This window comes from Rhincodon typus, chromosome 29 (genome assembly GCF_021869965.1).
Source record: "Rhincodon typus isolate 14 chromosome 29, sRhiTyp1.1, whole genome shotgun sequence".
Classification (NCBI taxonomy): domain Eukaryota; kingdom Metazoa; phylum Chordata; class Chondrichthyes; order Orectolobiformes; family Rhincodontidae; genus Rhincodon; species Rhincodon typus.
This window is the reverse complement of record NC_063360.1, coordinates 19,113,951-19,140,664: the sequence shown is the minus strand read 5'-3', so window position 1 is coordinate 19,140,664 and position 26,714 is coordinate 19,113,951. Positions and strand designations below refer to the sequence as shown.

Below are 26,714 nucleotides of genomic sequence, written 5' to 3'. Positions count from 1 at the left end.
ATCCCTGAACTATACACCAGATTTTCAGCCATTAGTATATCTCCTTTAACCTTCTGTTCCTTCCCTTGTTTGAGTTTGGCATTGGGAATAAACCAGAAATTACTACTTCTAAGGTTTTATTTTTTAATCTTCTACCTAACCTCTTAAATTGACTCTGTACTGCTTTAATCTTTTCCCTAAAAATGTCATTCCTACCAATGTATACAATAATTTCTGGCTTCTCAATCTCCCCTTTAACAATATGCTTGAAACATTTAGAAATGTCCTTAATCTTAGCACCAGAAAAGCAACGAACCATCCTAAATTTACACTGTCTGCCACAGATCACCTGTCTGTGCCCCTGACAGGACAGTCCCCTATTACAATAATTCTATTAAATCTTCTCAAATGCTGCCTAACATAATCATTCCAAGCGTCCAATAACTGACTGGGCTTTCCATTTTCCTCGGAGTGACTATTCCCTTCAACTGTTTCAAAAACTGAATATCTATTTGATAGAGGAATAGCCACCAGAGACTTTTGAACTACCTTCCTACCTTTCCTGATAGTCACCCATCTATCTGACTAATCCTGCTAGGTAATAATTTTTCTAAATCTACTAGCCATCTCGATCTGTACCTTATATATAACCTTAAAAACATTAAGCCTAAAAAAACAGGATGTTTCAATAACACCTTACGTATAAAATAAACTACCTTTCAATACCCACAGAAAATAAAGTTAAAATGGAAGAAAATTAAAAATATACATATCAAACATATAAAAATTAAATAAAATCAACCACTTAGCTGATTAACCGAATAAAAACGATTCCTCTTCAATAAATTCCTTGTAGAAAAAAAATCTTCTCCGGAGCTGACCACATGGTTCTGGACTCTCCGGAACGAAAACAACTCCTTATTTTAAAAAAAACTGTTGGTTTTCTAAAGAAAAACCTTTGCAACGTTAAAAAACCCTCTAAAACACATATAGGCATTTTTAATTTCTGAATTAAGAATAAAAAATCTCAGCTGTTCACTGTAGACCCTTTAAAAATAAACTCTTAAAACAAAAGTACGTTTGGAAAAAAAAAAATCGCGATTTTTTTTGTTTGGTTGTTTTGGGTTTTCTTTGCATGCTAATAAAGCCAAGTGGAAAAGAAATCTTATTAGCAAACTATAATGACTATAATAACAGTAAAACTGTAAACAAAAAAAAGCTATAATAAATCTTTAACTAAGCCTGCAATCCTAGGAGCAGCTGCAAGATTCACGCCGTTCTTCGTCATCACTGAACTAAACGCCATCTTTGCACCTTAAACTACAGACCCAGAAAATAGCACAGTCGTACAGCTCTAAAAACACTGCTCTGGGGTAACCTGGTACCTATCTTTTATCAAAAATAAAATATTTTAAAAATTCACCCTACTTACTATTACAGGTTTATAAAATAAAGTATGATTGGACTTTTAAAAAAACACTTAGCCTCTTCCACTGCTGTGAGGAGCTCCTAACACAGGTTTCTTCAAGGTCATTTTTGAATTTCACTGTTCATTTTTCTTCGACTGAACTCCAATGTCAAGAGATACTTGAAACTAAACAACACAGGCAGTCAGGTGTGAAAGTTCACTGCCTCTTTTTTCTTCCCCTCCCTTGTGGTCCCTGCTCCCTCTCTTGTTCTAATGTACCATTGTTTTGATTCTTTTTTGCAAACGTTCCAAAACCACATTATGATGGCGAATGGCTTGGAGTGTAACTTGCAGGTATCTGTGAGATGTATCTGCCATTGTCCTTCGAGATGGCAGTAGTCTTGGATTTGGAACGTGCTGTCTAAGGAACCTTGATTAATTTCTGCAATGCATCTCGTAAATGCACTGAGTGATGTGGTGCAAATTAAGTGGGATGCTTTGACTTGGATGGTATTGCAACTCACTGGAGAAGCAAGCTGGAAGACAAGCCCACCGTACTTAGAGTCATCACAACAGCTAAAGATTTATAAATGTATGCAAAATTCTCCAACTTGCCTGTCATTTACACCCAGGTTGACAGAAATCATGGACCAGGATTCAGCATGTAAACATGAAATAATGTTTGTTACAATAAAATAGATTCTAACTATAGGTAAACAATTATGAACCATTGATCTATAACTTTGCTAGTTAAAACTGTAACCCCTTCAATACACACATTGCAGATGTGTCTTTGTTATTGATAACGGGTCACCGTTTCATAGACTGGTTATAAAACGATAATTTCTTTATAATAGTGTCAAGCTTCTTAACTGTTGTTGAAGCTACACTCATCCAGATAAGGGAGGGACTGTTTCAATCACTCCTGACTTGTGCCTTATAGATGATGCACAGATTTTGGACAGTCAGGAGGGGAGTGCTCCCTGCAGAATTCCTAGCCTCTGACCTGTGCTTGTATCCACTGTATTTATATAGTCTAGTTCAGTTTCTTGTCAATAGCAAGTCCCAGGACATTAATAGTGGGGAATTCAGCAATGGTAATGCCATTGAAGGTCAAGGGGCGATGGTTAGATTCTCTCTTGTTAGAGATGTTCATTCACTGGCATTTATATGGCATGAATGTTACTTTCCATTTGTCAACTCAAACTTGAATATCGTCTAGGCATTTCCACATTTGGACATGGGCTGCTTCAATATATGAACAGTCATGACTGGTGCTGAACATTGTGCAATCACCAGCAAACACCTGTACTTCTGACCTTACCATGGAGCAGCTGAAGATGGTTGAGCCTAGGAAACTATCTTGACAAACTGTTGGAGCTTAGATAACTGACCTCCAAGAACCACATTCTGTTTCCTTTGTGCCAGGTATGATTCGAAGCAGCAGAGAGCTTTAACCTGATTCCCATTAATTCTAGTTTTACCAGGGCTTCTCAATGCCACATTTGGCCAAAAGCAGACTTTTGTCAAAGGCAATCACTGGAATTCAGCCCTTTTGTCCATATGGTGTGTGTGTGTGTGTCTGTGTGTGTGTGTTGGGGGGGGGGGGGGGGAGGGTCTGGGTGAGGGTGCGGGGTATGGGGGCATATGTGCATATGTGCTTGCACATTCAGGACATGGGGTGGAGGGGGGTGCAATGTGATTTCCTTGCCCACTTTTAACATGGTGCCATGAGACAACCAGGGCAACTCTCTTCTGACAGTATACCATATTGCTGCCACATACGCTAATCTGTCTTGTTGGTTTCATAACATATACCAAGGAATGGCAGTGGTGTTGTCCCAGACACACTGTGTAAGTTATAACCCCGTGAGTATGACTATATCAGATTGTGGCTGGACTCTTCTGGAAAACAACTCACTCAATTTCTGGTAAGGAAGACTTTGCAGCATTGACAGGGCTGAGTTAGGTGTTGGCATTTCGCTTTCTAGGCCAATTCATTTCTTTTGTTCAGACAATTCCTTTTGATGTAACTGAATGGCTCGGTAAGCCATTTCAGAAAGCAGTTAAGAATCAACCACCTTGCTGTGGGTCTGGAATCAAACTCAGGTCCCCCAGAACATTATCTGGGACTCAGGATTGCTAGTCCATGACAACAGCACTGTGCCATCAGCACCCCTTTAAGAAAAAATAACTTCCTTTCAAGTGGTTAGGATATTGCAAAATGCTTCTCTGCTAACAAAGGACAATTGAATGAAGTCACTTTTGTTAAACAAGCAAATATTATAGCTAATTCACAAAAAGTATTATTTCTCAAACCTAATTCATACTGATGATCAAAACATCTGCTTTATCAATGTTGATCGAATAAGTTGTCCAACACACTGGGTGAACTCGTTACTCCTCTTAAAATAACACCCTGGAGTCTTTGAGGCAGCCAGTCAGGGACTTGATTTAAAGGCACTTTTCTTCCTGATTAAGGGAGCCAATGTCAGATGGGGAGGAGCCACTGAAAGCCACGTCTCTGCGTTTACCCATGATTCCCCCAGCCCACTTTCACTTACCCATGATATCTCTGGGCCTCTGCTGGGTGCTGTGCTCCAGCAGTTGTGAAGTGTAAGGCTAATTGCACCTTTATCCTAAGAATAGCTAGATCATGTGCAAAAGTGTTGAATGGTCTGTTCTTATTTCTTATGTCATAACGACAGAAGATCACAAGGAACCGAAGCCGGAGTCTGTAGGGCGTCCAAAAAGATGTCCTCTCTTACCTTCTCTTGTATATATAGTTATTTTCAATAAAACTATTAACATTCAAACCATAAGGAGCTCCCAGTCTCCGAGTGGCTGATTGCTCTCAGTAGGCAGGACTTGCACTGCCAGGGATCTCAATTGTGGGGAAGACTCAACAGTGGCCATTTAATCGATCGGGTCTCCATCATGGAGCTCACAGGATGTTTCACCAGTTCTCTGGTGGGAGAAATCCCCATTGACTCAACGAATCCCAGCCAATATCACATTTATAAAATTGTAGAATTTTACAGTACAGAAGGCAGCTATAAATTAGCTATAATTAGCTATAAAATGTCTGCAGTGGCTTCCGAAAGAGCTACCCAAATAGTTACATTCTCAAATCCTTTCTCTGTGGCCCTCTAAATTCATCACTTTCAAGTATATATCCAGCTCTCTTCTGAAATCTCCTATGGAATCTACCTCCACCTCTCTCCCAGGCAGCTCATTCCGAATCCTAACAAATTCCCGAGTAAAGACTCCTAGCTCTTTTGCTGACAATCTTGAAATTGTGACCCCTAATTACTGACACACCAACTAATGGACACAGAATATCATTCTTTACTCTGTCAAAATTGTTTGAATACCTCAATAAGACAACTTCTTAATCATTTCTGCTCCAAGGAGAATAAGCACAATTTCTCTAATCTTTCCTTGAATCTGAAATCCCTCACTCCTGGTATCATTCTAGTAAATCACCTTTGACCTCTCTCCAGGGCTTTGACATCCTTCCTTAAATAAGGTGCCCAGAAAAGAACACAATACTCCAAATGTGTTCTGAGCAAGACTTAGAGGGGCAGCATCACTTCCTTGCTTTTATACTCTATGCCTCTCTTTATAAACCCAAGGATCCTATAAGCTTCTCAACAACTGTTTCAGCTTGCTGGGCCACCTTCAGGGAATTGTGTACTTGAACCCCAAGGTCCGTCTGCTCCTGTCCTCCCCTCAAAGTTAGTAGGAACTGCAGATGCTGGAGAATCTGAGATAACAAGCTGTAGAGCTGGATGAACACAGCAGGCCAAGCAGCATCAGAGGAGCAGGAAGGCTGACGTTTCGGGCCTAGACCCTTCTTCAGAAACTAATTTACAGCAGACATGTTAAAGTTGGGGCCAACAATCTACATCTTCGCTAGGTATTAACTTTCTTTCAAATTGACATTCCCTCAAAGTTGTATCTTTAAGCCTGTATTGCTTCTCCGTGTTTCTTCTACCAAAATACATTATGTCACATTTCTCCACATTAAAATTCATCTGCCAGGTGTCTGCCCATTTGGCCAACTTATCAATGTCTCTCTGAAGTCGCTTAGCATCATCCTCACAATTTATGACTTGAAGGGTGCCACTTTCTACACCTTCAGTTCTGCTCTGAAATGTTAGCTTAGACCATGTGATGAGGTCTCCAGAAACGCCTTGAAGCCATGACGCTCAATTTGAAAGAAATTTAATACCTAGCGAAGATGTAGATTGTTGGCTCCAACTTTAACATGTCTGCTGTAAATTAGTTTTAATCTCTTATCGTGACTTGTAAGAGAGAATTGAATGCTTCTCTTATGAAGGAAAAAGACACTCAATAATTTGCACAGTAAAGAGAATAAGGTAAGAGTCTCATGATCTTTCTGCATTTAATTTACAGAGATTTCCAAATATTGTGTTTAGATCCCTTTACAAACTCTATGACCAAACTTGACAATGTATTTGGTTCACAGTCCCAGTGTTTAGTTCTACTTGTGAAGTTATGTATATTATCAGCTTCAAACTTCCAGCCAATAGTCAATCAAAATCTACATTGTGATAAAGCTCCTAAAGCCTAAAACTCCCAGAACTGTCAAAAAATTTTGCTTGCTAGCTATAGTAGAGATAGACTACTGGTGATTCACAGAGGCAATTTATTACGTGGGTTTTGCTGTAATAATATCAGTGAATCTATTTGCATTCAGCATCAGTGCAGAGTAAATCTGACAGCCATTCTGACCTACACACCTGAACAGATAAACTTAGAAATCTAGAAGTTGCTGCCAGAAATATCCCAGTACTCTAAAGGAAGTTGTTGTTGCAGTCTTTGTCAAAAAGACTCATCACTGAAATCAGCAATGATGTGAATTTTCAGCATCTATCAATTTGTAGCACACTAAAGACAACTGAAAAAGTTAAGGCTGTTATTGAGACTACATTTAGAAGTGAGAGTGAATTTGTGACAATGGAATAAGTCATAATTAATTTTGACTAGCCTAAGTGGCCCTGAAAAGTAATTTTTTCCCCAGCTGCAGAGTCTCATTCCTTCTTTGGAAAATTAACAATGCAGACTTATACGAAAAAATATTATTTTAAAATTTTTCCTATCCATCCCTCATCCATAATCGCATCTGTACTTCTCGGTCTTATTTATCTTTTATTATGTCATTTAGATTAGAAGAAACTCTGCATTTATTGGTAAGGGTACTTCAATTGCCATTGCCTTCTTTGTTTACAGATGTCACAGATTCCATGTAAAAGACACCATGTATGGAAAACCCCAGGTTACTGGAAACCTCTGGAAAAAGACTGTAAGCAGTTTCCAATAAGTCATGAGTATTATTCCAAACAAATGTTATACCTTTCAACCCAATATATAAATCTTATTATTATTGCATGTTACAGGCTTTTGCAAAGTTGCTTGCGATTTAATTCCTTTCTTTTAAAGATAATATGCTGAGAGGAATGTATACTCCGAGTTCCTCTTTCTCCTTACCTGCTATTCAGAACTCTTCACAATTAGCCTTTTGTGTTGCATGTTTGCACTGCAGTATTAGAGTCTGTAATTCATTCATTCCTATTCCAGAATTAAAGCAGCAGGCTAAAACTGCTTGACCTTGCAGTCTGGATCAGAAATATTGATTGCTTTTTAACAAAATAAATTCTTATGAATCCATATGAATGTTTGGTATCAAATTCTGGTTGATACAGTGACATACAATGCTAACAAACATGTGAAAATACTTATCAGAACCCAACCACATTGTAACCAAACATTAAATTCATTATTTGTAAGAGATGTGATTTAACTTGAAGGTGTTCTCCTAAAGAACCTTAGTCTGTATTGGTTGGATTAATTTCTGAAGGTTGTAATATTAAATTCACAAATAATCAGCATTCATTTATTTTCATTGTGGCTAATAAACTAAAACAGAAGGCACATGTGAATAATTCAGGTGTTAGCAGTTTTCAGTTCAAGTTAGATTAATGATTGCTTTTAATGATTCCAGCTGACTAATAATTTGAACACAATATTCAAAAGCATGTCGATCACATTTCTCAGAAATTAAAGTTGTTTTACAAGACTGCGATCTAGCCATTATATGAAATTGGTATTTGGTTAGAGGGTGCTCTTTTTAAAAAAGAACACACCAAGTTCTGCACCATAACTGAACAGGCCTATGAAATTATGCTTTAAAAATAAATAGAAATTGGTTAACAAAAAGCATAAGATGTAATCAGTTGTATTGTCATAATGTGCAAATCCAAATGGCTGTGCAAAAATATACACTGCACAGTATTCTGGTTTCCCTTTCGATTTTAAAACAAAACTTAAATTTACTGTTCATGGTATGTGCTTGATGCTAGCTTTTAACATATTTTATGAACACTTTTTAAGCTTACAGTGTGTCTGTGGGCATCTGAGAATAGTGTCTTCCAGGATCAAATAGCTTATATATGCTCATTATTTAAGCTTACACATGATAAGTGATTACTTGGATGAAGTGTCAGAGAGATACCAGGGACTGTAGAATTGTATTTCATCAGATGAGGGTAATTAAAGGAATAAATGGCATGGGAGGAAAAGTAGACAGTGATTATCACTGTATCAGCTCCAAATAACTATGCTAATATCTGTCTCAGATAATCTGTAACATGTTTATTTGTAATCTAATTATGTTCCTGTAACGTTTCAACTATTGAACTTATTCTTCACTATCAATACACAAAGCAACTAAGAGCACAAAATGTTATATATTGAGAAAACAATTTTGGAGTAAGGAATGCAGTGCTCATCACTGTTAGTAAATCTTACAGTGAACAATAAACAAAACATGACTGCAGAGGCATCGCAGCATGGTGTCTCTGAATGGCCATCTCTTGCAGGAAAAGAATCAGCCAACAGGTTCAAAACACATATACTGCAGCTGTTAATTAATCTGTGGTAGCAACTCATATACATAATAACAGTTCAACAAAGACAAGCAGTTAGCTTATTTACTTGAGCAGTTCCTTAGTATGCACATCCAGCATTGAGCTGTAAACATACAACACACTTCTAACAGACTTTTTAAATCCAAAAGGAGCAAACATTCAACTGACAAAACAAGGGAAATCTCAGGAACAGGAGCCTAGCAGACGTAGTTATCATTAACCAGAGTCAGCCATGTGCATCAGCTCGTGGCAGCATACACTGACGAGCGCAGCCACACACAACAGTTCTGGCTGATTCTACTGAACGCACAGCAGACAGACAGACAGACACAGTGCTGTACTTACAATCATCTGCCATTATCAGAGAGCAGAATAATTAAAGAAAATGATAATCAGACCAACATATTACTTTTCTCGTTTAAATACAAACTTCAAATCAGTTGATTTTATAACCTTGTTAATGAAAACTTTTCAACACTAAAGTCATTTGGTTAGATTTTTTTTAAAAACAGACTGAAATCTGAAGGTTCTAATGATTAAAAATCTGTGATATGTTGACAATAAAAACCACTAAGTATTTGAAAGCCTTTCAAAAAAAGCTCTTGCCCTTTCAGACAAGTACCATTTAATTAAAAAATGGATTTACGGAAAGTAAAGATCATATTTTGTATCAGTGCCCACACTGCACTCTGAACAAAATTTCAATCTTAATGACAAAGGTCTTCATGGAGGTTAAATTCTTGGCAGCTAAGCAATTACTATTAAAATGTTTCCCTTCTTTTGCAAAGGAAGGTAGATTTAATTACTATTAACACAGAAGCAAATGCTTACTATACAATCAGAGTATCTGGTGAAAATTAATTTAAATTAACAACGCTTTCCCCCATTCTTTTTCTGCGTAGGACTGACAGAACTAGGTTGAAGAAAGAAAGACTTTACCAAACCCAAAACCTAGGAGAAATAGTTGTCGCTCTATTTTGATCTTACTTACAGCATTGGTAAATAAAAGGAATGCTTACAATAATTGAAATAGAATGCATTTTTCAAATGCTTACATTGACCAATGTCCCAGTTCAGCTTATCCATTAGAAAATATCTGGGCAAGGAACTCAATTCAACATGGTGAGTTTTCCTTCTGTGTACATTTTATTACTAATTTACAGCACCTTCTCATAATAGTATAATCTTCATATAATAAAAGTAAACTCAAATATTGTTACCTATTTTTACAAAGATTGGCGATTATGAATAATATATAGAATATTTTAAAATTAACATGATTGATCACTTTATTTTTCTACAGACACAATAGTTCAATCCAATATTTCTTTTGGCCATGCTACATTAATTTGCTGTACAGATTCACTAAACCAGAAACATTAATTTAAATTCAGAACCTGCTACTCACTGTTTGATCAGTTAAAGGTGGCAAGACAATAGTTTTCTCCATTGTGTTCATTACAATCCTCCATAATTCTTTTAAGACACGTTTCAACACAGTTTTCTCACAGATTTTTGCAAAGAGTGTCAAACTGGAAGAGGAAGAAAATTTACACAAATATTTAAAAGTAGTAACTGCGACAATTTGTAAACATTTAGGGCTTTTAACTTATTCCACGGCACTTCAAAGAGACATGTTATATGGTGTGTTTTAATGGCAGAGAGAGACATAAAACGGCAGGCTTACAGAGAACATTCTAGAACTAAAGGCCTTGCTATTTGAAGTCATGGCAGCCAATAATGCAGTGAAGTAAATTCATTTTGCATAGAAGGCCAGAAATGAAGGAGTGCAGGGTTATGGAGCTGGAGATGGTTATGGCCATAGAGCTGAGAATGAAGGAATCTGAACACAGAAACAAATTTTAAAATTTGAGGCAATGCCAGACTCGAAGCTAATGTACATCAGTGAAAAAAGAGGTGATATTTGAACAAGGCACAGTATTTGTTAGGAAACAGGCAGCAGAGCTTTGGATGAGCTGAAGTTTATTTGTCCTAAATTTGAAAAAAAACTTCAAAGCTAATTAATAAATGATTAACTAACTAATAAATTAACTAAGTGGAAATGGCTGGGCAGGTGACATGCTGTGGCTGTATGATGTGGGAGCTGCCTGATCCCATTGCGAACTGCAGTGACCACATCTGCAGCAAGTGTTAGTTGCTCGAGGAACTTTGGCTCAGAATTGATGAGCTGAAGTCCGAGCTTCAGACACTGCGGCACATCCGGGAAGGGGAAGAATCACTTGGTCGCTCTGCTTCAGGAGGCAGTCACACCTGGTAGATAAAAGTACCACAAATTTGGTCAGTGGCTAGGGACAGCAGGGTGTGACTACAAGTGAGGCAGGTAGAGGGATCCTGCATTCAGAAACAGAGGAGCCTTCAGGGCAGCATGGTGGTTCAGTGATTAGCACTGCTGCCTTACAGCACCAGGGACCTGGGTTCGATTCTACCCTCGGGCCACTGTCTGTGTGGAGTTTGCACATTCCCCCATGTCTGCGTGGGTTTCCTCCAGGTGCTCTGGTTTCCTCCCACAGTCCAAAGATGTGCGGGTTAGGTGGATTGGCCATGCTAAATCGACCATAGTGTTCCGCTGTGTAAGTTAGGTGGACTAGCCATGGGAAATGTAGGGTTACAGGGAAGGAGTAGGGGATGGGATTGGGTGGGATCTCTTTGGAACGGTGGTGTGGACTTGTTGGGCCAAATGGCCTGCTTCCACACTGCAGGGATTCTATGATTATGATTCTAGATCTTGACCTTGTCCAACAGGTTCTTGCTCCCTGTGTGGATAAGGAAAGGACTGTAGGAAGGATGAGCTGACTGACCACGGCACTGTGGCACAGAAGGCCATTCAAGACGGCGGAGCAAAAAGACAAGCGTCAGTTGCAGGGATTCTATAATTAGGGGAATAGAGAGCATCCTTTGTAAGCAGGATAGAGAGTCCTCCATGGTATGTTCTCTGCCTGGTCCCTCACCCTGACATATCTCTGACCGGCTTGATATTGGAGAGGGAGGGGGAGGATCCAGTTGTTGTGATCCACGTTGGGACAAACAACATAGGCAAGACTAGGAAAGAGGACTTGTATAGGGATTATCAAGAACTGGGAAAAAAATTAAAGAACAGGTCCTCAAGGGTTATAATCTCCGGATTACAACTCAGCCCACATGCAAATTGGCATAGAGATGCGAGAACAAGGGAAGTAAACACATGGCTAAAAGTGTGGTACGGGAAAGAGGGGTTCCTTTTCATGGGGCACTGGCATCAGTATTGGAACAGGAGGGATCTATACCACTGGGACAGTCTCCACCTGAACCGACCTGGGACCAATGTTCTAGTGAACAGGGCAAATAGGGTGGTCAACAGGACTTTAAATTAGAAAGTGGGGAGTAAGTGAACGATAAAACTCCAAGTAGTATAATGGCCAATGGGAAACAAAGCAGCAGGTTAACATCTGTGGGGATGGATCCAACTGGTTGGAAAAATATGAAAAAAATTAAAGGAAAGGAGAACTCAGGAGAGGTTATTAAAATCTCCAGCACACAAAACAGGACAGTGTGTTTGGAAAGGTTTAAGAATCAAACTTCAAGCACACTGGATAAACAAATGACAATGAGAAGAGGGACAGTCAATACAGGACTGAAAGTGTTGTATCTGAATGCACGCAGTATACAAAATAAGGTAAATGAGAAATTGGCAGGTAAGATGCAGTGGGCATCACGGAGATGTGGCTGCAAGGGGATCAGGATTGGGAGCTAAATAACCAAGGGTATACATCCTACTGAAAAGACAGAGATAGTAGGAACTGCCGATGCTGGAGTCGGAGATAACAAGGTGTGGAACTGGATGAACACAGCAGGCCAAGCAGCATCAGAGGAGCAGGGACCCGAAACGTCAGCTTTCCTGCTCCTCTGATGCTGCCTGGCCTGCTGTGTTCATCTAGTTCCACACCTTGTTATCTACTGAAAAGACAAGCAGGTGAGCAGAGGGGGTGGGGTTGCCTTATTAGTAAGAAATTAAATTAAATCAATAGCAAGAAATGAAGTAGGGTCAGATGATGTAACATTTGTGTGGGTAGAGTTGAGAAACCGCAAAGGTTAAAAAATCCCATGACATGAGTTATGTACAGGCTTCCAAACAGTAGTCAGGATTTGGGGCACAAGATAGATCAGGAGATAGAAAAGGCACGTAAGAAAGGCAAGGTTACAGTGATCATGGAGGATTTCAATATGCAGATGGACTGGGAAAATCAGGTTGGTAGTGGAATGCGAGAAAAATAATTTTTGTGGAATGTCTACGAGATGGTTTTTTGGAGCAGCTTGTGGTGGAGCCCACTAGGGAACAGGCAATTTTGGATTTAGTGTTGTGCAATGAGGCAGACTTGATAAAGGAGCTTAAGGTAAAGGAACCCTTTGGAGGCAGTGACCTTATATGATAGAATTTACTCTGCAATTTCAGAGGGAGAAGGTGGAATCAGATGAAATAATATGACAGCTGAACAAAGGCAACTACAGAGGCATGAAAGAGGAGCTGACCAAAACTGACTGGGAGAGGAGCCTAGCAGGTAAGACAGTGGAACACCAATGGCAGGAGTTTCTGGGAGTAATTTGGGACACACAGCAAACATTCATCCCCAGGAAAAAACAGCATACTAATTGAAGAGAAGGCAACCATTGATGGACAAGGGAATTCAAGGACAGCATAAAAGCAAAGGAGAAAGCATATAATGCAGCGAAGGGCAGTCTACATTGGAGAGGATTGGGAAGCCTAAATAGACGAACAGAGGACAATGAAAAAAAGAAATAAGGAGGAAGAAGATTAAGTATGAGGGTAAGCTAGCCAGTAATGTAAAAGAAGATTGCAAGAGTTCTTTAGATATATAAAGGGCAAAAGACAGATAATGGGCTGCTGGAAAATGATGCTGGAGTAGTAGTAATGGGGAACAAAGAAATGGCTGAGGAACTGAATAAGTACTTTGCCTCAGTCTTCACGGTTGAAGACATGAATAATATCCCACAAATTCAACAGAGTTGGGAGGCAGAGATGAGTATAGTGGCCATCACCAGGGAGAAGGTGTGGAAAAACTGGAAGGTCTTAAAGTGGATAAATCACCTGGACAAGATGGACTACACCCCAGTGTTCTGAAGGAGACAGCTGAAGAGATAGTGGAGGTGTTAGTGGTGATCTTTCAGGAATCACTGGACTCAGGGAGGGCCCCAGAGGACTGGAAAATCACTAATGTAACCTCCTGTTTAAGAAGGGAGTAAAGCAAAACCAAGGAAATTACAGGCCAATTCGCCCTCTATCGTTGGTAACATTTTGGAGTCCATTGTGAAGAATGAGATTTCTGAATACTTGGTAGTGCATGGTAAAATAGGACAAAATCAGTGAGGCTTCATCAAGGGGAGGTCATGCCTGACAAATCTGTTAGAATCCTTTGAGGAACCAATGAGCAGGTTAGACCAAGGACAGCCAGTGAATGTTATCTACCTAGACTTCAAGAAGGTCTTTAACAAGGTGCCACACAGCAGGCTGCTGAGTAAGATAAGGACCCATGATGTTAGAGGCAAGTTAATAGCATGGATAGACAATTGGCTATCTGGCAGAAAGCAGAGAGTGGGGTTAAAAGGTGGTGACTAGTGGTGACCAGTGTTGTTCCACAAGCATCACAACTTTTCACTTTATACATTAATGATCTAGCTGAAGGAATTGAGGGCATTCTGGTTAAGTTTGTAGACAATAGGTGGAGGGACAAGTAATACTGAGGAGGTAGGGAGGCTGCAGAATTATTTAGCCAGGTTAGGAGAGTGGGCAAAGAAGTGACAGATAGAATACAACATGGAAAGTGTGAGGTCATGCACTTTGGTAGGAAGAATACAGGCATGGACTATTTTCTAAATGGAGAGAAAATTCAGAAATCCGACATGCAAAGGGACTTGGGAGTCCTAGTCCAGGATTCTCTTCAAGTAAACTTGCATGTTGAGTTGTAGTTAGGAAAGCAAATACAATGTTGGCATTTATTTTGAGAGGGCTAGACTATAAAAGCAGAGATATATTTCTGAGGCTTTATAGTATTAGAGTATTGTGAGCAATTTTGGGCCCCATACTCCAGGAAGGATGTACTGGCCCTGGTGCAGGTCCAGAGGAAGTTCATGAGAATGATGCCAGGAGTGAAAGGCTTAACATATGAGGAACATTTGAAGACCCCGGGTTCATGCTCGATGGAATTCAGAAGGATCGGGGGGGATCGAATTTAAACTTACAGAATACTAAATGGCCTGGACAGAGTAGAAGTAGGGAAGATGTTTCCATTGGCAGGAGAGACTAGGACTCACGGGCACAGTCTTAGAGTAAGGGGAAGACCCTTTTGAATGGAGATAAGGAGAAACATCTTCAGCCAGAGAGTGGTGAATTTATGGAATTCATTGCCACAGAAGGTGGAGGCCAGGTTATTGAGTGTATTTAAGACAGAGGTAGACAGGTTCTTGATTGTCAAAGGGGTCAAGGGGATCAAGAGTTACAGTGAGAAAGCAGGAGAATCGGGTTCAGAAACTTATCAGCCATGATTGAATAGCAGACCAGACTCGATGGGCCAATTGGCCTAATTTCTGGTGATAGAGGGATCTGAGATCAGATTGATTTTGCAACTACAGCAGTAGTTTTCTTAAAGAAACAGGGTGGCACAGCAGGTCAGTGGTTAGCACTGCTGCCTCACAGCACCAGGGACCTGGGTTTGATTCCACACTTGGGCAACTGTCTGTGTGGAGTTTGCACATTCTCCTAGTATCTGCATGGACTTCCTCTGGGTGCTCTGGTTTCCTCCCACAATACAAAAAAAATGTGCAGGTTAGTTGGATTGGCCATGCTAAATTGCCCATAGTGTGCAGGGATGTGCAGGCTAGATGGATTAGCTATGCGAAATGCAGGGATAGAGTAGTGGGGGGTGGATCTGGGTGGGATGTTGTTCAGAGGGTCGGTATAGACTCGATGGGCCAAATGGCTTGCTCTCACGCTGTAGGGATTCTATGATTCTATGAAACATAAAACTTTACTAAGGCTGTTTTGATCTCATGGCTATAAAAATAAAAAAAAACTTAGTTGTATAGCTGCTTGCACAAACTCAGTACATCTAAAGCATTTTGCAGACAACTAAATTATTTTGAAGTTGTTACTGCTGTAATGCTGAAAATGGGGCAGCTAATTTGCATATAGTAAGACATAAGTCAACAATGTGATGATAATCAGAACATGATCTTTTTAGTAAGGTTGACTAAAGGATAATTATTTGCTAGAACATGATGCTACCTTTTGAAATAGTACATGGGGTCTTTATGTCCACTAGAGGGGCCAGATTTGAACTTAGCTCTCCCAAAAGACAGTACTTCCAAAAGTGCAGTATTCCTTCAGTACAGTATTGGAACGTTAGCCTAGATGTTGTTCTCAAAGCATTTGAGGGGGATTTGAACCCACAAATCTCTAATTCAGAAGAGACAATGTTATCCACTGTGCTGAAAACAACAAATGCTGGAGATCACAGCGGGTCAGAAAGCATCCATGGAGAGACAGCATGCTAACATTTCGAGTCTAGATGACTCTTCGCCAGAGCTCGTTTTTTTATCCACTGAGCCATGGCCAACACCTAGTAGATTATGTTCCTGATGCATGTATAATTTAAGAGATTTAAATATCTTTAAATATTTAAATATTTTTAAATCTTATTTTTCCGAAGTCACTATATCAAGCATCATTAGTATAGTGGTGTTATAAAATTTTAACTAGAGTTAAGAAGATAAAATCTATCCTGTTTTTATCATTTTATAATAGTAAAGGATCAACAGATTTTCTTCAACCTTAAATTAAACTTGGGTAATTTGTTTTGTAATACTTACGTAAAAGATTAGGTATTATGACATGGTGTGACATCTTTCATCTACTATAACCGAATTAGAAGGTAATATTGACCTTTTGTTAATTGTGCAAATTAGCTTGATCACCTACCATACACCTTTCCTAATTTTCTGTTTCCACTGACTATGAGGTGTCAAAATTGAGTCTTTTGCATATGTAGTTATTTTGAAAGAAGATGAATATCATACAACTCAATCCTTTCAAAGACTTAAGCGATGAGCTCAACAAACGTTCTGAATTCAAGATGTAGAAAACTCTGACTAACTTGCTATCCAGCAGGTCCATGAGTGGTTGGAGAACATTATCAGCATCCTGAGCCACACTGTTACAAGCGCTGGCAGGGACATTTCCTGTTCCTTTCACCTGGCTCAGAATATCTCCCATCTGTTTCACACATTCTTCAATGTGAGGCTGAAAACTGAAAAGTACAAAAAAAAATTCAAGCATGACATTATAAATAAATCAAGCTTTAAAACAAACCGGGATAAAGACCTAAAACACGAGATTAAATTCTGGTATCTTTTGTGCTAGGTCTTTAATCTCATTTGCAATCTATAGAATTCCTTGCCCAGTGAAGTAGTTGACGCTACTTCAGTAAACGTTTTTAAAGATAAGGTAGATTTTTTTTGAACAATAAAGGAATTAAGGGATACGGTGAGAACACGGGTAAGTGGAGCTGAGTCTCAAAAAGATCAGCCATGATCTTATTAAGTGGCGGAGCAGGCTCGAAGGGCCGGACAGCCTACTCCTGCTCCTCGTTCTTATGTTCTTATGTAATGGTTAATGTGCAAATAAATCAATGAAAATGAATATATTTTTAATAATTTTGATTGCAAAACTAAGTACTTCTTATATGTATGAAATTGTTACTAACACCCTGGACTTTTTACCTATTAGATAACACTTTAAACTGTTATAAAATAAAAATAAAAATAAAAATAAAAACAAAGAATTGGATGCCAAAAATCTGAAACACAAACAGAGAGTACTGAGGAACTCAATCAGTCTGGCAGCATCTGTGGAGACAGATGCAGAGTTAACATTTCAAGTCCAGAGATCCTTCATCATTATGCTGGTTATAAAAAATGATTTCCTCAAAGTAATAAATACAAGAATCATTATCTCTGTATAAGGTATTGTCTGGCCCTAGTACAGTGTTTTGTTGCAGGACAATCATTAGAACACCAGTCTAACAAACTACCAAGTGTGCATTAGTAGTCATTTGATAGTGCACATTTTGAAAATAGCTCAACAAAAAGACACATTTTGTCAAAACTTTTCATCTTGCACTCATCAGAAAATTTGCAAGAAATACCAACATAAAGGGAGGACAAAATTTTATTGTATGGGAGAAGGTTTTGACTTGTTGGTAAGTGGATTCCGATTGGCAGAATGCACCAGCTAGATAACAACTGGCAAGTTTTGTTCAAATCAGGCAAATTGACTCTGATTGATCAAGGTACTGACCTGTGAAATGGATCACAGAATGGCTGTCACCTGTTTTGTTGAGTTGAAATAGGAGCAATATGAGGACATGTTCTTTCTGTCTGCAAAGAACTAGGCCCTGTACATAAACCTATTTTTCTAATCAACTTGTACAAAGGCACACACTCTGCAGCAGGTGGGACTTGAACCCAAGCCTCTCGGTACAGAGATCGGGACACTATCGTTGTGCCACAAGAGGGCTCACACCTGTCGATTAACCTTTTTTTTCCTAATCAACCTGTACAGAGATGTTACTGCACACCTCTGAAGCTGGTGGGACTTGAACCCAGGCCTCTTGATCCAGGGGTAGGGACACTACCACTACATCACAAGAGGGCTCATACCCTGTATACTAATAGTTGTAGCTTCCAATGCACGAAGGTGTGTTCACTGTGAGCTCAACTGATGATCTTAAATTGGTTATTATCATAGGCAGATTTACAACAGGAAGGTACTGACCATACCCAATCAAAGGGATATAACCCACCAGTCTGAGATTATAACCAACACATCTAGCACTACATTGACTATGAAATTCATATACCACATAACTCATTTGAGTGATGGGCATCTTCTGCCTGTGCTTTTTTTCCCTTTATTCATTTACAGAATGAGGGTGTCACTTTTAGGCAGCATTTATTGCCCATCCCCAATTTCCCAGAGGGCAATGAGAGTCAACCACATTGCTGTGGGTCTGGAGCCACATGTAGGGTAGACGAGGTAAGGATAGCAGTTTCCTTCCCTATAGGGCATTAGTGAACCAGACGGGTTTTTTTTCCTGACTATCAGCAACGGAATCATGGTTATCACTAGATTCTTAACTCCAGAAATTTATTGAATTCAAATTCTACCATCTACCTTGGCAGGATTTGAACCCAGAACATTATCTTGGTCTCTGGATTAACGGTCCAGCGATAATACCACTAGGCCATTGCCTCCAATTGCTTGGAAAACTCAAAGTAAGGGTACATGTTTAGATGCAATTCTGCAACTGGACAACATTTGCTAAATAATCCGGAGTGTCCTAGGATGCATAGGCTAGGTGGATTAGCCATGGTAAGTGCAGGGTTATGGGGGTAGGCATTCTTCAGAGGCCTGATGTGGACTTGATGGGCTGAAAGGCCTCCTTCCGGTCTGTAGGGATTCTATGAATTTTGCTGACACCTAAGTTAAGATAGTCACCCTCTCACTGTGGTGCAGTTACACACACTGGAAGGTACATATATTAATACACAGTGTTGTGTTCTTTGCAGACAGGAAGAAAATGCATATAGCATGCCCTTTTTAACTTCAACAGGGGACAATCATTCTCCATTTTTTTTCTCAATGACAATGCCTGCAAATTTCAACAAAGCTTGCAAATTAGTCACCATCTAACTGATACATTCTCCATGACAACAACTCTATCGATCCAAGCCCACTTGTCAACCAATCAGCCCTTTCTTCTCATTCTTTTAGTCTTTGGTATTTCTTGCACATTGTGTGATGTGTGCAATACTGATGTGTGCAATACTCAAACATACATTTGCTTCAAAACTGAAAAGTTTCATACCGAACTTAGTCATTTAGAAAATTCTTCATTTCATAGGTGGTTTCCAGTTCATAACTAACTTAATTTCAGATGTATTTTAAGCATTAAAAGATGTTGAAATTCATACCTTAATGCAAAAACCCTGCTGAGATCATCCAGCACATTATTCAGTTTGATTTGCAGCTCTTTTAAGATGTCACTGGCTTCAGCATTCAACTGAAAATACAAATGGATATTTTGCTATATAAACTGTAGTCATTCAGAAAGACACAAGCTAAAATAGCAGGTTGAAAAATAAATTAGCAAAGAATTAAAAAAAAAAATTGTTGAGGGCCAGAAGCAAGCAGTAAAATGTTCTATCCTTGTTCATATGCTCATATCGTTTTCATAATTGCACAACTGAATGGCACATCAAAATAAGCTTCAGAATTTCTCATTGATAAGTACTGTACTAGAGTTTGTATAAACCCAATGTACACTTTCTCTCTCTGAACGGGAAAGGAATTGCAACACGTACCAATGATTCGCTTGAATTACAGAATAATGCCACACAACAGAATTAAAAAACATTCATCACAAATAGTTCCAACTCTTGACAGATATGAACACTCCATCTCAGAAGCTAATGGCTGTGCACGATAATGAACAGTGATGTCTTTTCAGTGCAAATTAGCCTAGAAAGAGGTAGTATTTACTTTTTGTAACAAAGTAGCACCTAAGTGTGAAAGCTTTCATATAGCTTTCTGTTTATTTCTATAGTTTTCTTATATTCACTTTTGGGATGAGGGAATCACTGGCTGCACAGCTTTTATTGCCTCTCCCTAGTTGCCCCTGAGGAGGTGATAGTGAGCTGCCTTCTTGAACCGCTACAGTCCATGGGCTGTAGGTACATCCACAATGCCTTTAGGAAGCGAATTTCAGGATTTTAACCCAATTACAGTGGAGGAGCAACAATGTACATCCAAGTCAGGATCATGGGTGGTTTGGAGGAGAACTTGCAGATGGTGGTGCTCCCATGCATCTGTTCCCCTTGTCCTTCTAGATGGAAGTGGCCATGGGCTTGGAAAGTGTTGTCCGAGGATCTTTGGTGAATTTCTGTAGTGTATCTTGTAGATAGTAGACACTGCTACTACTGAGTGTTGGTGGTGGAGGGAGCAGATGCTTGTAGATGTGATACCAATCAAGTAGACTACTTTGACTGGACGCTGAAAAGTTTGAGTGTTGTTGGAGCTGCATTCATCCAAGCAAGTGGGGAGTATTCCATCACACTCCTGACTTGTGTCTTTTAAATGGCGGGCAGGTTTTGAAGGAGTCAGGAGGTGAATTACTCACCACTGTATTCCTAGCCACTGATGTGTTCTTGTAGACACTGTACTTGTACGGCGAGTTGAGTCCAGTTGAGGTTCTGGTCAATGGTAATACCCAGGATGTTGATAGTGGGGGATTCAGTGATGGGAACACCATTGAATGTCAAGGGGTGGCGATTAGATTATATCTTATTGGATATAGCCATTGCTTGGCAATTGTGTGGTGGATGAGTTACTTGCCATTTATCAGCCCAAACCTGGATATTGTCCAGGTCTTGCAGCATTCGAAATGGACTGCTTCAGTATCCTAGGAGATGCAAATAGTGCTGAACACTCTATAATTGTCAGCAAACATCTCCACTTCTGACCTTATGATGGAGGGAAGGTCATTAATGAATCAGCTGAAGATGGTTGGACCGAGGACACTGCATTAAGGAATTTCTACAGCGATGTCCTGGAGTTGAGATGACTGACCTCCAAAAAGTACAGTTAACTTTCCACATGACAGGTATGACTCCAGCCTTACGCTTTTGTCAACTGGCTTTCGCTTTTTCCTGACAGCAAGTCTCCAGGTGCTCAATGCCTTCCCAGATGCTCCTCCTCCACTTTAGACAGTTTTGGGCCAGTGATTTCCAGATGTCAGTGGGAATGCTGCACTTCACCAGTGAGGCCTTGAGGGTATCCCTGAAGCGTTTCCTCTATCCACCTGGGGCTTGCCTGCTGTTTCAAAGCTGAGAGTAGAGCACCTGCTTTGGGTGTCTCGTGTCAGTTACGTGGATGCCATGCCTAGCCGTCGCAACCAATCAAGGGTGGTCAGTGCCTCGATACTGGGGATGTTGGCCTGGTTGAAGACGCTGGTGTTGGTATATCCGTCTCCCCAGCAGATTCACAGGATCTTGTGCAAGCAGCATTGGTGATACTGCTCCAGTGCCTTAAGGTGTCTGCTGTAGACAGTACATGCCTTAGAGCCATATAGAAGGGCAGGAACGACAGCTTGATAGCACTATTGTTGACACTTTCCTTCATATTATTGATGATTAAGAGTAGACTAACAGGGTGGTCAATGGCCAGGTTGGTTTTGCTCTGTTTTTTGTGTACAAGACTTTCCTGGAAAATTTTTCCCATTGTCAGGTAGATGCCAGTATTGTAGCTACACAAGAACAGCTTGGCTAGGGTTGCTGTGAGTCTGGAGTACATGTCTTTAATATTACTGCAGGAATATTGTCAGTCCCATAATGTTTACAGTATCCAATGCCTCCAACTGTTACTTGATATCACATGGACTGAATCAAATTGGATGAAGACTGGCATCTGTAACACTAGGGATCAGTGGAGGAGGCCAAGATGGATAACTGACTCGGCATTTCTAGCTGAAGACTACTGAGAATGCTTCAGACTTAGCTTTTGCACTTAGGTATTGGGCTCTTCCATCATTAAGGATGGATGTGTTTGTGGAGCCTCCACCTCCAGTGGAGTTGTTTAATTGTCCACCACCATTCGTGACCGGAAATGGTAGGACTAGAGCTTAGATCTGGTCCATTGGTTGTGGGATCGCTTAGCTCTGTCTATCACTTGCTGCTTATACTGTTTGGCACAAAAGTAATCCTGTTAAGGTATATCCTCATGCACTCTCCATTGAACCAGGGATGATCCCCTGGCTTGATGCTAATAGTTGAGTGGGGGATATGCCAGGCCATGAGGTTGTAGATTGTGTGTAAGTATAATTCTGCTGCTGTTGATGGCCCACAACATCTCAGATACCCAGTCTTGAGTTGCTAGATGTTCAAAATCTGTCCTATTTAGCAGTGGTAATGCCACACAAAATGATGAAGGGTATCCTCAATGTGAAGGCAGGACTTCATCTCCACAAAAACTGTGCATCATCTTAGTGATACATTCAAGGATGGATGCATTTGCAGCCAGTAGATTGGTGAGGATGAGGTCAATTACATTTTACCGCTTTGTTGGTTCCCTCACCACCAGCTACAGAACCAGTCTAGCAGCTATGTCCTTTAGGACGTGACCAGCTTGATCAGTAGCATTGCTACTGAGCCACTCCTGGTAGTAGACATTGCAATCTCCCAACAAGAGTACATTTTGCAGCCTTGCCACACTCACGTGCTTCCTCAAAGGGTTGTTCAACATTCATCACCATGGTAATCAGCAGGTTTCCTTGACCTTGTTTAACCTGATGCCATAAGACTTCATGCCATCATGTTGGAGCCAACGTTGAGGACTCCAGGGCAACTCACTCCCTCTGTATACCACTGTGCTGCCACCTCTTCTGGGTCTGTCCTGTCTGTGGGACAGGTCAAATCCAGGGATGGTGATGGTGGCACCTGGGACATTGTAAAGTATGATTTTGTGAAGCTATTGCTTGACTAGCCTGTGAGACAGCTCTCCAAATTTTGGCACTAGCTATCAGATATTAGTAAGGAAGACTTTGCAGGGTCAAAGGGCTGATTTTGCTGGTGCCTAGATCAGTGCCAGGTGTTATATCCAGTTTCATTTCTTTCTTTGAGATTTCATAGAGACCGATACAACCGAGTGGCTTGCTAAGACATTTCAGAGGGCAGCTGAGAGTCAACCAGGTTGCTGAGAGTCTGGAGTCTCACATAGGCCAGACCAAAAGAGGATGGCAGATTTCCTTCCCTGAAGGACATTAATCAGCTCGATGGGTTTTTCCGACAATCGACAGTGGTTTCATGGTCACCAGCAGATTCTTAATTCCATATTTTTTTAAAACAGAATTCAAATTCCACCAGCTGCCGTGCCAACCCCAAAACATTACCTGAGCCTCTGGATTAATAATAGATAGAATAGAATCCTTACAGTGTGGAAGCAGTCCATTTGGCCCATTGAGTCCACACGGACCCTCCGAAGAGCATCCCACTCAGATCCAGCCTCCGACCCTATCCCTGTAACCCCGCATTTCGAATGGCTAACCCATCTACCCTGCACACCCCTGGACACTATGGCAACTTAGCATGGCCAATCCACTAACCAGCAAATCTTTGGACTATGAGGGGAAACTGGAGCACCCAGAGGAAACCGACGCAGACACAGGGAGAATGTGCAAACCCCACACAAACAGTCACTCCAGGCTGGAATCAAACTTGGGTCTCTGGCTCTGAGAGACAGCAGTGCTAAGCACTGTGTCAATAATCTAGTGATAATACCATTAGGCCAATTCCATTGCTGCCATTCCACTGAGATCAGGATCTGTAGCCTCACATGTCAGTTGGATGGCTGGTCTGATAGGGTCTGTCCAGTCAAGAAATGACAGTGGCTGCAGTCAAGGCAGCAGTCAGTTCTGTCCCAAGGTGCCCTCCATCATACATCTACGAAAATGAAAAGTCCCATTGATTCCTGATTCCTGTCATCTGGGATTCCTCCATACTTCCCATCTGCTGCATTGTTCCCTTCATGGAAGGGAAGCTTTCACAAATGCTGCTGCAAAAGAGGATGTAAACTCCACAGTGACACCCCTTAAATGTCACACAGACTGAAGAATTTCCCTCAGCCTGCATATTGATTCGATGTCCCTTTAATTATTTTGTCAAGGAATGGTACACTCGGAGTTCTGATGGCTGTACCTCTTAAGGAATGAGTATTTTTACCAACTGCTTCTGCACATGTTCATTCACCTCCCACTCTCTGATTTCATCATGATGAGGAATTCACACCAGGTGAATCACTCAGCATGACTATATAAATTGCTGGTGGGTGAGAGGAAGCCTATGCCAAGTAACATTGCTATCAATTAGAGTGATATGCTTCGGCCAGAGGTGGACAGACTTGTATGAGTTGGTTCTCCCAGTTGCTAAAGCTTTTATCCTTCTCTTTGATGTTTTAGGTATTAAAATGTAGATATACTCACCTCCCCTTGCAGTAGTTTTGATGGATTTGCAAGAAATCTCAGTAGATCGAGACAAACAAACTTTACTCTCTTGAAACGACTAGACAAGGAAATGGAAATTTGTAGCTATACATATGCACTTAGGGCCGGTAGGACACTCTCTAGTTGCTGAGTTACTCACCTCTGTTGCATATTAGATATTGTGCTTTCCTCATGGTGGTAGAAACAAAGAGGGGCTGGGTGGCTGGGAGACACATTATTGATTGGCACTGCATTGGCCATGCATCCCATACTAATTTCTTATGTATTACTTCAATTGATAAGTAATAAGATCAGCAATGATGGCATGTTTGGCAAGTTTAATGGAGAGATTAAAGGAGAGATGCAAGATGTGCATATGATAGAGTGAAAGATTGTATTTTGGGTTGGTGCAAAACTGCTTTTGTCTGATGGGGAGCACGTAGTCATAACGTATACTCTTCAGTCATTACGTACTTTTAACCAGAGTGCAGTGAAAGGGTTGAGAGAGTGAAGAGTGTGTTCCTGTCCGTGGTGGAAAAGAAAGGAAGGAAAAATGTAACTGTCTTGCCATGTGAGATCAGCAGATCATTATATATTTTTCTGCACTGCTGACAAGGGAATTAACCAATAGTGTCACCACACTCAATGTGTTGCAGCTTACCAGGGTTGTAGGACTGTAGTCTTAAGAAAGCTTTGACTCATTTCCCCCATTAGAATATACCACTCTCTTGCTCCCACTAGTTTTGCCTGTTTGTGTTGAATGGATATAGGTGATGCATGGATTGCCATATTTCTGCCAACATAAATACTTTGGACATATCATGGAGAGATATGAGCAGAACTGAAAAGGAAAACACCCAAGGTACCACCTTAATGTCAGAAGGTTCTGAAAACAGAAGCTTGCAGCATTGGCCCATTATGGCACTCAAATTTCTTGGTGTTTCAGTTGTTCACTTTCATTATACATAGGAATTATCCCAAACAGCTGCTCATATACAAATAATCTTATGCATGGAATTTCTCTGTTGATTGCCAAACCATCAGCCCTGCCTTCCCCAGCGAATGAATGGAATTATTTTCAAGTATGATATGATGCCACCGATAAAGGAAATTTAAGATCACAATTAACATAAATCCATAAAGGATTAACTTCAAAATATTTAAAAATAAAAATGAAGTTGTAATTTTAAATTCTTACATCTTTTCCTCCCATTGCTTCAAACATCTTCTCCAGTTGTACTCGAAGCTGCTGGATATTGTTCATTAGAATACACGGCTATAAAAAGTACAGCATTATCATTTTTTATGTATTGTCACAGCCTTTTACTTTCAATTGGAAAAAAAGCTAAAAGTTGACAAACTATAAATAATTGTGAAACTAAAAGTAACATATTTTAAAGTTTTTTAATTTTGATATGTTTATTTTATTATATAGAATTTCTAAATGCCACGTTGTCAAATATCTATAAAAGCATCTTAAAATTCTACTAAGTTATATATTTACAGAATATAAAAAGCGGAGTCAATTTTTAAGGGAATATCAGGCAAATATTTTGAACAAACCAATGGAAAATAGTAAAACAACAAAAATAAAATGATAATTTTCAGGGCAATATCATAAGGCAAACACAGGGACTATGTTCTTTTGCAATTACAACTGCCAACAATTAAATCCTGCACAATTAATTAATTTTCAAAATAAAGGGGAGCTTGGATCCCATTAAGATGTTTGTCATCCATATTTCTGTCTTGAGTGCGGTAACACTAATAGGATCTGTGTCTAGTCCTGTTCTAGTCAATGTTATTTCTTGATTCCTATTAAACATGAAATAGGGAACATCGGCATGCTGCTGGAGACAGGCAGATTAATAAGGCATGCCCCACTAGACTCTCCTTAATCATTCCTAGTGTATAAAATATTCAGTGAAATTATATAGGAGATGTCAATGAGTGAGTCATAGATTCTGTACAGCCTTTTGCATTTGTATTCCTGAAACAATGAAACAGTAGTTAAATCTTTCTGTACTCTTTTAAAATGTTTGTTATCTGTGCACATGACTCCTAAAAGAATTCACAGCAAGTTTCTGCTGTTAGATTTTGTAAACTAGTAAGTGAGGAACACAGTTTGGATTTCTTTTTCCTTTTACATTCTTGCGAATACAATGCAATATCTTTAATATACTGCAGAAGATATTTATCCCACACATTCTTCTGTTAACTGAGCAAAAGACATATTAACATGGTAAAAAAGAAACCAGGTTGAAACAGGTA

The 26,714-nt window shown here is 39.9% G+C and overlaps 1 protein-coding gene across 1 annotated transcript in view; it reads right to left on the bottom strand.

Annotated features, from left to right (window-relative positions):
* Positions 1-26,714, bottom strand: part of LOC109931109 (protein unc-13 homolog A) — a 342,784-nt gene that overhangs the window by 80,422 nt on the left and 235,648 nt on the right. The window contains exons 32-35 of the mRNA XM_048613913.1: positions 25,642-25,719; positions 19,384-19,472; positions 16,506-16,658; positions 9,749-9,872 (exon numbers count right to left, since the gene is read on the bottom strand). Coding sequence (XP_048469870.1) covers positions 9,749-9,872; positions 16,506-16,658; positions 19,384-19,472; positions 25,642-25,719 — 444 coding nt within the window. The remainder of the gene's footprint in view (positions 1-9,748; positions 9,873-16,505; positions 16,659-19,383; positions 19,473-25,641; positions 25,720-26,714) is intronic.